The sequence below is a fragment of the Hyla sarda genome, chromosome 10 (genome assembly GCF_029499605.1).
Source record: "Hyla sarda isolate aHylSar1 chromosome 10, aHylSar1.hap1, whole genome shotgun sequence".
NCBI classification, from domain to species: Eukaryota; Metazoa; Chordata; class Amphibia; order Anura; family Hylidae; genus Hyla; species Hyla sarda.
Window position 1 is genome coordinate 13,786,549 of NC_079198.1, and position 13,466 is coordinate 13,800,014.

Sequence of the window (13,466 nt, forward strand, 5' to 3'; positions counted from 1 at the left end):
TCTCCAGCCGAGGCAACCTCACAGCTCTCCCCAGCCGGAGCGGCCGCCGCACGGGCGAAGGCGCTAGGACAACGGCTGAAAGGGTGCCCGAGGACACCACACAGATGGCAGCGGATCTGCCTACAGGATGCGGCCAAATGACCCACCCCACCACACAAAGCACAGACCTGTACAGTACAGGCTGCGCTAAAATGGGTGGGGCTACCGCACCTGTGACAGACCTTAGGCTGCCCCTGGTAGAAGACCTGGATCCTGTCACGTCCAAGGAAGGCGGCTGACGGAATGTGGGCAACCGTACTCCCTGAACGCCTGAGTTTGACGGAAAACGTCCAGGCCCCGGACCAGATCCCGTGCTCATCAATGTTTTTCTTGGGCATGTCCGTCACATCCCCATACCGACCGAGCCAGGTCATGATGTCGTAACAAGAAAGTGACTCGTTACGGGTCAAAACGGTCACCTTCTTGACCGAGTTCTGACGGGAAATTGCCTTTACGGCAAAATCCCGCCAGCCGGGCTCGTTCTTCGCCACCTCGTAGTTTGACCAGAAGAGTTCGAGACCCTCTGGCCGAACGAAGCTGACGTCAAACTTGGACGTACCGTAGGGGTGGATCAGGGCAAAGATGTCACTCGCCCTGAATTCCATCTGGAGGAGGAGCTCAACCACTTTAGCGCGAGGTGGGCATGCATCCTCACCCCTCCAAATCAGACGGACCACATTCCTGCGGTTATTGTCCTGCCCGGTTGTCGGGAGGGACCAGACCACCTCCCCATTCTGCTCTCGGAAAGCCCCCAAACCGTGCCTCTCTATCCAGAAAGACAGGTCGACCTCACCCCTTCCCTCTACCTGGATCGACCTGTCTCCCCTACGCAGAGCCTCCAGGAGGCGCTGTTGCAAGTAACCCCCGGGGATGGACGGAGACGGGGACCCCCCTGGACCCCTGGCAGCGACATTAGCATAGCTCCTAGGAGCAGTCACTGCCGGGGGGGCAGCCGGGCCAGACCCAGACCCAGAACCACCATTCACACCACCACTCACATCATCCTTTTTTCCATCCATACCACTACTCCCACCAACATTCACTCCACTGACACTCCTCTCATCCACAACACTACTACACTCAGCATTCTCACTCATACCCTGCCTGACTGATTCTGGGCTGGCTGGGAATTGTAGTACCGCTGGCTTAACTACAGTCTTTTTTTCTGGCTTGACTGCTGCTGACGATGGCTCCTCCTTCTGAATGGACACCGATCCCGGCACCGGGACACTCCCCCCCCTCACAGGGGAGTGCCCCGCAGTGCCCACAGAACAAACTGTACTCGGGGGACCGCCCCCCGAGCACACGGACTCAACGCTCTCTGGCGCCCGGACACTCCCCCCCCTCACAGGGGAGTGCCCCGCGGCGCCAGTAGTGCCCACAGTACTCGGGGAACCGCCCCCCGAGCACACGGCAGCGTAACTCTCCTCTGGCACTTGGACACGCCCCCTGCCACCCTGGGGCGGTCCTGCAGTGCCAGAGCTGCCCGGCATGTGCCCATCCTGCCCTTCCCTACCGACAGGATGGGTGGGCTTCACAACTATTGCGCCCTTAGCCGTTGCTGACGCCTTACTGTACTCCCCGTGCTGGCCCCGCTCCACCACAGGAACGGGGTCTGGCAGTTTGGGGGAGCCCGCAGCCTGAACCAGCTTTGCAGCTGGCCCAGACTGCTGGAAGGGGACAAATACATATTGTACCGTCTCCTTTGTCTTCCTTTTCTTGGACCTCTGCTTGACCACCACATCTTCACACTCCTCGTCCCCAAAGGTGAAATTCTGGAGGTGGGCTGGGGACTCCTGCATCACAATTGCCCTCAGCAGACCCCCAGCCTCACCCTACACGTCATCCTCCTCACTCTCGCTTGGCGGAAGTGCAACCTGTCCAGCCTCAATGTAGCTGTCCTGGGTCTGGGTGTCACCTGGAGTAGCTACAACTCCCGCACTTTCCTCCATCTTCTCCTCTTCACCACCATCCTCACTATCTTCGCCGCCACTACTCTCCCCATCATCCACCTCCACCTTACCTGGGGATTTCGTGGCGGCAAACCGATTGCTGTTGATCAGCTTCTCCTTGAAGAGACCGCTCCCCTCCAGTATCTCCGCTCTCCTCGCCTCCAGCCTCACAATCTCGCCTTTCAGCGATGTTATCCTCTTCTTCAGTTCTGGCTTGCTCTTTCTGGATCCGGTACTCATCAGACTCTGGGTCGCACGCAGATCCTCCCTGGCCATCCTCAGCTCCTTGCCGCGCTGCTCATACTCCGCAAACCTTGCGGCCATGCGGGAGCAGTATGTGGAACTGGACTCACCGGGCCCACTCTCCGACCACATCTCCACACTGCTTTTCCGTGCCTTTCTTCCACCAGTGGATCTCTGGCTGGCACCCGTAGCCTGGGTAGCAGAGCCTGCATTGCTGCAGACTCTGCCCGATCTTCTCCCGGCCGGAACAATGGCTGTCGAAGTTTTCACTCCACTTCCCGCCAGCCTGGAACGGGGAGTGGAGCCACGAGGCTCCATTGCAGGAGCTTCTTCCCCAGGAATCTGCCACAAACCTGGGGAAGGCTTGTTGGAAAACTCTGCTTGGCTCTGCTCTGCTGGAAGTCTCAGGAGACACACCCGCACACACCCTGCTGGGAGCAGTAATCACTGTCTATGTAGAGGACAGGAGCTTCTTCAGGGTCCTGTACAGTACACAATGTCCTAAAAAGTAATGGAGCCGCCCTCACCTGGTGTCCAAAGGAGCAGCAAACCCTGGTACAGGTAAAGAGTACAGAACATGTAATACCTCCCTGTACGGTAGGGGGCGCTACCAGACACCAGTCAGTGCATACACTTCAGTAATACAGGTAAAGAGTACACAACATGTAATACCTCCCTGTACTGTAGGGGGCGCTACCAGACACCAGTCAGTGCATACACTTCAGTAATACAGGTAAAGAGTACAGAACATGTAATACCTCCCTGTACTGTAGGGGGCGCTACCAGACACCAGTCAGTGTATACACTTCAATAATACAGGTAAAGACTAGTACAGAACATGTAATACCTCCCTGTACCGTAGGGGGCGTTACCAGACACCAGTCACTGCATACACTTCAGTAATACAGGTAAAGAGTACAGAACATGTAATACCTCCCTGTACTGTAGGGGGCACTACCAGACACCAGTCAGTGCATACACTTCAGTAATACAGGGGTTTTACCAGTGAATGCCCATTCTGATTTATCGGTTCTTCCGGCCATTGACATGTTTCTGGACTGTTTATAGCATTGTATGTTGTGTATGATTTTAAAAAGGGTTATTCCGGGCAAAAACATTTTATCCCCTATACAGAGGATAGGGGATAAGATGTCTGATTGCGGGGGGCCCGCCACTGGAACCCCCCTCGCGATCTCCCTGTAGCACCCGCATTCAATGCGGGGACTGCGTCTCCAGTTTCGGAAACCTCTGGGTTTCCGGGATTGGGGACGTCACGCCACGCCCCCTCCATTCATGTCTATGGGAGGGGGCGTGACGTCCGTCACGCCCCCTCCCATAGACATGAATGGAGGGGGTGTGGCGTGACGTCACGTCATGTCCCCAGTCCTGAAAACCCGGAGGTTTCCGAAACTAGAGACGCAGTCCCCGCATTGAATGCGGGTGCTGCAGGGAGATCGCGGGGGGTCCCAGCGTCGGGCTCCCCACGATCAGACATCTTATCCCCTATCCTTTGCATAGGGGATAAAATGCTTTTCCCGGAATACCCCTTTAAGTTACAATGGTCCGGAAAAGACCGAAAATATTGTCACCTGAGGCCATTGTTAGCCAAAGGACCTCTGTATATTAAGTTATCATACAAGTTTCTAATAAATGTTACCATAATTAATGCTAACCATAGGTTAGGTGAGTAGTATCTGATCAGTGAAGGTCTAACTGCTGGGAATCCCCCCTGATCACAAGATCAGAGGGTCTCCTGTCCTCCAATTAAATGAAGCAGCTCGCATGTTTGGCTACCACTGCCATAATTTGTATAAGACTACAGGAGACAGCAGAGTACATCACTAGGACAGGTGACATTTTATTCTTGGGATGACCCCTTTAATATCTCACAATTTATTTTCTCATAGTAGGTCGTGTCATGTCTCCATTATGTATCTTACCTTGGTATACGGCTGAGTGCACACAATCTTCACCCTGTCCCACTTCTTCTCCGCTGCCGCCTTTACCAGCTTGTCCGGCCCAAACATCCGCATACGATTCAGGTTACTTCCATTCTTGCTCTCGCTGGGCGACATGAATGAGGACATTCCCAGGATCACCTGATGGTATGTAATAGAGTGAAACGTTTTAAGGGGTCATCCACCATAAAGTGATTTTAGTACTTACCTGCCAGACAGTAATGGACATGCTTAGGAAGGATCCGTGCTAAATGGCTGTGTTGCGAGTCCACCATAATTCTGTTGTTCTCTTTTTGTGAAATGGCTATTTCCAGTTGTAGTTTCTTCCCTCCAACTACAAGTCCCAGGATCCCTTGTTTGTAAGTGTGAGGTCACTTTCCATCCTCCCACACATCAGCCACCCCACCCATTGAAGCACACCTGAGCTGCATACCATGCTGTGCTATAAACAATATAATGTGATGTGTCCCTGAATCCTCACCTCATATTCCTGCTCACTGACTGATGTAGAATGTCCGACCAGCACCTCCACAAAGGCCGAGCCTTCATTTCCGATATCAATGCTGTGGATCTGCTCTTCCTTCTCCAACTATACGGGGGAGAGACACAGTAAGGACAGCAGGTTATCCCAGAACGGGTTTACCTCATATGAGTCTCCGGTCCAATGAAAACTATGAGGTGTTAGACGTAGATAGGATGCCTGCTGTTGTATAGAAGAAAGGGGGAGATTTATCAAAACCCGTCCAGAGGAAACAGTGCTGAGTTGTCCATAGCAACCAATCAGATCGCTCCTTTCAATATTCAGAGGCCTTTTCAAAAATGAAAGAAGCGTTCTGATTGGTTGCTATGGGCAACTCAGCAACTTTTCCTCTGGACGGGTTCTGATAAATCTCCCCCATAGTGCCTAACACCGTAGGTACAATAATATCATAGGGATCCGCATCCCTTACGATTTTCCCATCTGTATTCTATACCTGTAGGATGACAGAGATCTGCTTCTCCCCGACATGTTGTGCTTTCCACTTCCGGTAGGTGTCCGGCTTCAGTAGGTTTTCTGCTGTGTGAGTCTATTGGACACAAAGGAATGAATCAGAGACAGGGATCACAAAGACATTCACTCATACCTGAAAGCCTCTTTATCCAACCAGCATTAAAGGAAATCTGTCATCAGTGTCACCTGCACTAACCTGTCAGTACTTACCTGGTCCCATTCCGTGCAGTCGTTCTCCGGTAATCTTCAGCTCCGGGCCCGCCTTGGAGCATGGGCGGAGCTTAGTGACATCACTTCTGCTGTTCTCTGCTGGGTCCTGCTGCTAGCAAAGAGTAGCGGTGACATCACTGAGCTCCGCCCATGCTCCAAGTCCGGCCCGGAGCTGAAGATACCAGAGAACAACAACACGGAACGGGACAAGGTAAGTATAGTTGTCATCAGTGTCATCTGCACTACCTGTCTATACCAACAGATTAGTGCAGGTGACACCGATGACAGATTTCCTTTAAGGGTGTATTCACACATACAGCATCCTGTACATATTTAATGTGCAGGATTTGAAGCTGCAGGTTTTATGCTGTGTTCAGTCATTTAGTTTACATTAAACTTGCAGTTTCAAATCTTGTGCATCAAATCTGCGCAGAATACTGTACGTGTGAATAGACCCTAAGGATAGAGTCACAAACAGCACATGCGCATTGTATGATGCTGTGAGAAATATGCCAGGCAGTGGGAAATACGCTGCGTATGTGCCATGAGCAGACACACAGATGCTTTCTTCACCGCAGCCCTGTGTGTGTAGTAAGGTTGGCAGGCGGGCCGAGCGCACCGACGTGACTGTGAGGCATGGCCCGCCTCTGAACCTTACTACACACACAGTGCAGGAGCGAGGAAAGGATCTGTGTGTCTGCGCACATGCAGCATATTTCCTGCTGCCTGGCAGATTTCTTGCAGTGTGACCCTACCCTTATAAATGGATCTGTCAGCTGCAATTCATGTTCCACACTGCTGACACTATTAGGCTTTGTTCACACCACGTTTTTGCAATACAGTTCCCGTAAATATTTTCAATTAGAAAACCGTACGGAACCGTATTGAAAACCGCATGCATTGACTCTCCATTGAAAACCGCATGCCAAACTATGCATCAGGTTGTGTCCGTTTTGAGTCTTGTACGGTTTTGTCAGGTTTTTTTTTCCCGTACCAAATACCGTAGCCTACCACGGGTTTTGGTCCGGATGAAAAACCGTATTGAAATGTATACGATTTTTAAATTATTTTTTTTTTTTTTACATGGGAGTCAATGGGAACCGTACAGAACTGTATGTGTGTACGGTTCCATCCGGTTTTCACCATCCGGTTTTTAACTTTACACAGTTTTTTTTTTCTTGGAATTTCAATCAAATAAGTGAAACTTTATTAATAATGGTGTAAAAAGCTTTAAACGTATACTTTTTTGACGCAACCGGACATCATTTTTCACGTATACGGATTAAAATTTGTACACACGTTTTGAAACAGTTTATTAAGGTTTTGAGGAATCCGTTTTATTTATTTATTTATTTTTTTTATCAAAAACCTGATACGGGAACTGTATTGCAAAAACGTGGTGTAAACCCAGCCTTACACAGCTGTTAGGGAAAGGAGACACATGGTACCTTATATGTATCGTCTGGGCCTCCATAATGTTGCAAAAAATGCTTTTATTTTCTGGTGCCAAGTGTCTAAGGCTGCATTCACATCTCGTTTTTGCAATACGGGTTCCGTATCCCGTTTCTGTACAAAAAACGTATGTCTCCAAACCAGACCAAAACATATGCAACCGTATATGCCTCCTCATGTTTTTAAACCGTATACGGTTTGAAAACGGATGTCCGCTTGCATACATTTAATACGTTTTCCTTGAAAAAAAGAATGGATACAGTTTTATGTTTGTCAACATTTTAAATAAAGTTCTTCTTTTTTTATTGAATTTCCACAAAAAAATAAATAAAATGAAAAACAGCATTGTGCAAATCGGATGTAACCGTACGCACATATGGTTCAATACGGTTACAATAGAACAGTTACATAGGTGTACCGTTAAAAACCGTATAAACCTGTAAATTATGCAAAACGTACACAACCTGATGCTACGGTTGGCATACGGTTTACAATGAAATGTCTATATATACAGTTTGCAATACGGTTCGATGTGTTTTTGTCAATGAAACCGGATACGGCAACCGTATTGCAAAAAACGAGATGTGAATGCAGTGTAAGAGGCCTTCCCAAGCTCGCTGAAGTGCTGAGGGCTAGAACGCCTCCTTTTTCCCCCCCTCTCATCCCTGTCCCTGCTTTATTGACAGTCTGCTGGAAGCTGAGCCCTGTTCTCATTCATGAGCAAAATTTGTATGCATGGCGCAGGGGCAAGATTTGAAAACAGGGCTCGGCTTTCAGCTGACTGTCAATCAAGCAGAGACAGTCCTCAGCACATCAGGGTCAGCTTTGACATTTGGCACCAGAGAATAAGCATTTTTCTATGTTATGGACACACAGATATATGAACAGTGTTCATGTGTCTCCTTTTCCTCACACATTGTTTCCCAACTATTGTGCCTCCAGCTGTTGCAAAACTACAACTTCTAGCATGCCCGGACAGCCGTTGGCTGTCCGGGCATGCTGGGAGTTGTAGTTTTGCAACAGCTAGAGGCACACTGGCTGGAAGCCACTGCCCAATAGTTGCCTTTAAAGGGGTACTCCGCCCCTAGACATCTTATCCCCTATCCAAAGGATAGGGGATAAGATGTCAGATCGCCGGGATCCCGCTGCGGGGAACCCCCTGGATCTACCATGCAGCACCCACCTGTAGCGGCTTCCGGAACCGCTGGAGGTCCTCAGGCTGAGTCCATCTCGACCACCGGGGCGGAGCATGACGGCACACGGGGGCGGAGCCGTGACGTCACAATGCTCCGGCCCCGTGAGCGAACAGTAATCAGACCCGGAGCAAACATGCTCCGGGGACTGATTTTAACGGGGTGCGGCGTGCAAGATCACAGGGGTTCCCATCGGCGGGACCCCCGCGATCAGGCATCTTATCCCCTATCCTTTGGATAGGGGATAGGATGTCTAAGCGCCGGAGTACCCCTTTAATAGTTTAGCTTGGACAGCCCCAACAAATAGTGGATCTCTGGGGTCCTGCTGCTGCAAGCCCCTGGAGTTGTCACTAGAAATAACATGTTGCCCATTGAAATGAAGACATAACATGCCAGTTCATATAGAGCAAGAGAGGCTTCTATATAATCGCTTTTAAGCTTTGTTGAGGGGAACGAGCTGCAATACCAGAAACAGCCTGTGCACAATGATGGCGCTGTGACTGGTAAAACTATATAGAAATCACAGCACTACACTAAGCACTGCAGCCCCTTCATTCTCATGATCATTTTTCGCAGGCCTATTAAAAAATGAAAGAAGCGATCTAATTGGTTGCTATGGGCAACTGCACCACTCTTCCTCTACACAGGTTTTGAAAAATCTCCTCCATACTCACTGTGTCCGCACTGCTACAAGACACCACGTGCTTCAGTTTGATCTCAGGCATCTTTCCCGCGCTGCCAATCCAAAGGTGCCGCTAAAGCAACTGCGTCACTTCACCAGCACATGCCCACTATAGAGAACAATGAAAATGTTTGTTTTGCTTTCTTTATAAATAAAGTTTATTGAAATTAGCACAGCTTGTGCTCATCCTCCCCTCCAGTACAGGATAAGTAATGTATGTACACAGTGACCTCACCAGCAGAATAGTGAGTACAGCTCTGGGGTATAATGCAGGATGTAACTCAGGATCAGTACAGGATAAGTAATGTAATGTATGTACACAGTGACCTCACCAGCAGAATAGTGAGTACAGCTCTGGAGTATAATACAGGATATAACTCAGGATCAGTGCAGGATAAGTAATGTAATGTATGTACACAGTGACCTCACCAGCAGAATAGTGAGTACAGCTCTGCAGTATAATACAGGATGTAACTCAGGATCAGTACAGGATAAGTAATGTAATGTATGTACACAGTGACCCCACCAGCAGAATAGTGAGTACAGCTCTGGAGTATAATGCAGGATGTAACTCAGGATCAGTACAGGATAAGTAATGTAATGTATGTACACAGTGGCCTCACCAGCAGAATAGTGAGTGCAGCTCTGGAGTATAATACAGGATATAACTCAGGATCAGTACAGGATAAGTAATGTAATGTATGTACACAGTGACTCCACCAGCAGAATAGTGAGTACAGCTCTGGAGTATAATACAGGATATAACTCAGGATCAGTACAGGATAAGTAATGTAATGTATGTACACAGTGACCTCACCAGCAGAATAGTGAGTACAGCTCTGGAGTATAATACAGGATATAACTTCGGATCAGTACAGGATAAGTAATGTAATGTATGTACACAGTGATCTCACCAGCAGAATAGTGAGTACAGCTCTGGGGTATAATACAGGATATAACTCAGGATCAGTACAGGATAAGTAATGTAATGTATGTACACAGTGACCTCACCAGCAGAATAGTGAGTACAGCTCTGGAGTATAATACAGGATATAACTCAGGATCAGTACGGGATAAGTAATGTAATGTATGTACACAGTGATCTCACCAGCAGAATAGTGAGTACAGCTCTGGAGTATAATACAGGATATAACTCAGGATCAGTACAGGATAAGTAATGTAATGTATGTACACAGTGACCTCACCAGCAGAATAGTGAGTGCAGCTCTGGAGTATAATACAGGATATAACTCAGGATCAGTACAGGATAAGTAATGTAATGTATGTACACAGTGACCTCACCAGCAGAATAGTGAGTACAGCTCTGGAGTATAATACAGGATATAACTCAGGATCAGTACAGGATAAGTAATGTAATGTATGTACACAGTGACCCCACCAGCAGAATAGTGAGTGCAGCTCTGCAGTTGGTTATAACCGGCTGTCATGTAACCACAATTACCAATGGTGCTAGCACTGCAGGGAATGGTAATAAGTTTATAACCCAGTGGTCTCCAAACTGTGGACCTCCAGCTGTTGCAAAACTACAACTCCCAGCATGCACGGACAGCCAAAGGCTGTCCGAGCATGCTGGGAGTTGCAGTTTTGCAACAGCTGGGGGCACACTGGTTTGGTAACACTTCCCTACTTGGATACATTATTTTTCATATTGTGGTACACTGAAAAAACTAATAAAGCAATAATCCCCCTATGCTGAGCCTCCTCCTTTATATAGAGCATAGCAGGATATTAAGTGCAGTGCACGTCACACATACAGGTAACCACGGCAACAGCGGAGCGCCGGCCGCCACATACACACAGATATAAAACACACCGTACACACAGTGTCAGGATACATGCGATTCCCATACCTCGACCAAACCTCCCGCCCCGGAAATGATCCATTTCCAGCTGTACAAGGCGCACCGGAAGTCGGTCGCGGCCATATTTGCATTACCGGAAGTTTGCTGTCCGCCATCTTCGTACACCCGGGACCGTCCAAGACAGTGATACTGTCTTCCATATTGGTACACCTTTTATTCTTTTTTTATTTTTTTCGGTGTTCTATGAGATAAATTCCGTATAACTTAATAATTGTTGTGTCAAGATATGAGAATGCATTGGAAACAATGAGTATTAGTGGTAAAACATTACAGGCTGTACATGGAATTGTGGAGGTGGACAATAACATGGGGTCTTAGGTGAATAGAGGTCATATGATGAGGTGGCAGTGCCCACAAGATGCCCCGTGCCAGTCACAATGTCATGTGGCCCAATAACTTTGACACCATAGATGAGAGGATTCCGCAAAAATAATGCAACATGTTCACTTTTTGGGTCTATTCACATGGCAGAATTTCCACTTGCAGAATTCCGCTTTAAATTAAAGGGGTATTCCAGGAAAAAACATTTTTTTATATATCAACTGGCTCCAGAAAGTTAAACAGATTTGTAAATTACTTCTATTAAAAAATCTTAATCCTTTCAGTACTTATGAGCTGCTGAAGTTAAGGTTGTTCTTTTCTGTCTAAGTGCTCTCTGATGACACGTGTCTTGGGAACCGCCCAGTTTAGAAGCAAATCCCCATAGCAAACCTCTTCTACTCTGTGCTGTTCCCGAGACACGTGTCATCAGAGTGCACTTAGACAGAAAAGAACAACTTAACTTCAGAAGCTCATAAGTACTGAAAGGATTAAGATTTTTTTTAATAGAAGTCATTTACAAATCTGTTTAACTTTCTGGAGCCAGTTGATATATAAAAAAAAAAGTTTTTTTTCCTGGATAACCCCTTTAAAGCCCATAGACTTCCATGTGATTCCGCATTCCCATTCACACTTCTGAAATGCTGGGAGTTGTAGTTTTGCATCTTCTAGAGGGCCATGGTCGGATCACTCACCAGCTACAGTCGGGCATGCTGAGAGTTGTAATTTTGCAGCAGCTGGAAGCACACTGTTTGGGGAACACTGCTTTAGGCTCTGTTCTCACATTGAATTTTACAAAATTTTCACACATTCTTACACCACTTTGGCTTTTTCTGCAGGGAGTTTCCAAAATCACTGGAAAAATTACACATTTTTTGCAGTAATTTGCACAATTGCAGTAAAATAGCAGCATTTGTACATACATTTTGGAAAAATCACAGCAAAAACTGAAAAATGCTGCAACATGTGACCCCAGGAGAGGTGTATATCTACTATATATCCTCTCTGATAACTCTGCCAGCTTCCAGACCCCTCCCCTCCCAGCTCTGTATGCTGCGGCTATTGCAATGGGGGAGATTTATTAAAACCTGTCCAGAGGAAAAGTTGCCCATAGCAACCAATCAGATCGCTTCTTTCATTTTGCAGAGGCCTTGTTAAAAATGAAAGACGCGATCTGATTGGTTGCTATGGGCAATTTTTCCTCTAGACAGGTTTTGATAAATCTCCCCCAATGTCTCTATGGGTTTATAGTATATAGCAATTTTACACCTCTCCTGAGGTTATGTTTAACATATTGCGGTTTTTTTCTGTTGGACTAGCCCGGCTCCATTATAAGTCTATTATAAGTCTTATAATGACAGGGACACTTTAATTTAGCAATTTGCAACCTGCTCCTAGTTTCAGAAGTTTCTCATGTGGTTGTGTTCCTCCCAGTTATATGAACTGGTATGTAATGTATCCAGGATGCTGCGGCCTACGCCAGTTCTTATGTATCAGCACATTGTAATTACAAGACTAATTTCTACAGCCCATGAGAGACCTCTTCTCCCTTGTGATGACAGACCCTGATGGTAATGTCAGACATATTGGGCTAAGTCCAACATGTAAGACTCTATTTTGCCTCCAACAAGCCATCTTTATATGAAATGTAAACTGTTTCATTCAAAGATTACCTTTAAAATACATTAAACGGAGTTACTTGAAATATACTGACATCAATTCCCGCATGTTCCCAATTCTACAATAACAAAAGGCCAATAATGAGAAAGTTCCAGAACAATCTAAAGGTTACAGCCAAATCTCATGGTAAATGAGACCAGGTGGCAGCTATCGTCCAACAAAGCCAAAATTTACGACACTTGTTGACATACTGGTAGAGGTCCCATGTTTCATTATATCTGTGTGGTCACTGGTAATTTTCCTGTAGATGGGTACTGCAAAGCGCCATCTGCAGGGGAATTTGTACAGTGCTGTCACGGGGGGGGGGGGGGGGGGGGCAGGTCCTTCCTCTGTCCTGGGGAGGCCATTTATACCCATTGGTTAAGAAGTCCGTAGCACCGTATCTACTTGATTGACAGCAAGAGATCATAAAAGCACCTGGGGACAGGAAGTAAGGGCGGTCGATGGGAACGGATGACATCAGAAGATGTCATCAGGTAGTGAGCCATCTCCACCGGCCCCAAGGAAGGGCGCATATCAAGATGAAGGCCCTGGGAGACCGTCCCAGGTGCTGCTGTGTGTCCTGGAAAGATACCCGGTAACATTATAGTATTATGTATCTTCCGCTCTTCTTTGTTTCTATATACAATAGCTACTTTGTTACATGCATTTGGTAACAACAAGTTGACTTCTTAGATGGTAAGAATCAGAGTTAAGACGTTGATGTCATTGTGGTAATTGAGATAGCGTATAGATTGTAGTAGGTTTTAGTATATAGCGATCATCCAACTTTCATCTGCAGAGAAAGGGGGCATGGCCTATGCATATCAATGCATCAACATTAGTGCACATTTAGCAAAGTTGCCGATCCTTCGCTACCTTATTT

General features: G+C 47.2%; 1 protein-coding gene across 3 annotated transcripts in view; it reads right to left on the reverse strand.

Moving 5' to 3' along the window:
* The window catches only part of XRCC1 (X-ray repair cross complementing 1), a 51,310-nt gene extending 40,631 nt beyond the window's left edge, over positions 1-10,679 (reverse strand). The window contains exons 1-5 of one of the 3 annotated variants that reach the window (XM_056543162.1): positions 10,592-10,679; positions 8,713-8,829; positions 5,167-5,259; positions 4,674-4,781; positions 4,175-4,333 (exon numbers count right to left, since the gene is read on the reverse strand). In XM_056543162.1, coding sequence (XP_056399137.1) covers positions 4,175-4,333; positions 4,674-4,781; positions 5,167-5,259; positions 8,713-8,763 — 411 coding nt within the window. In that variant the 5' untranslated portion in view covers positions 8,764-8,829; positions 10,592-10,679. Of the gene's footprint in view, positions 1-4,174; positions 4,334-4,673; positions 4,782-5,166; positions 5,260-8,712; positions 8,830-10,554 lie in introns of all 3 variants that reach the window. The other 2 variants (XM_056543164.1, XM_056543163.1) reach the window with 2 other exon arrangements.
* Positions 10,680-13,466: the final 2,787 nt, after the last annotated feature.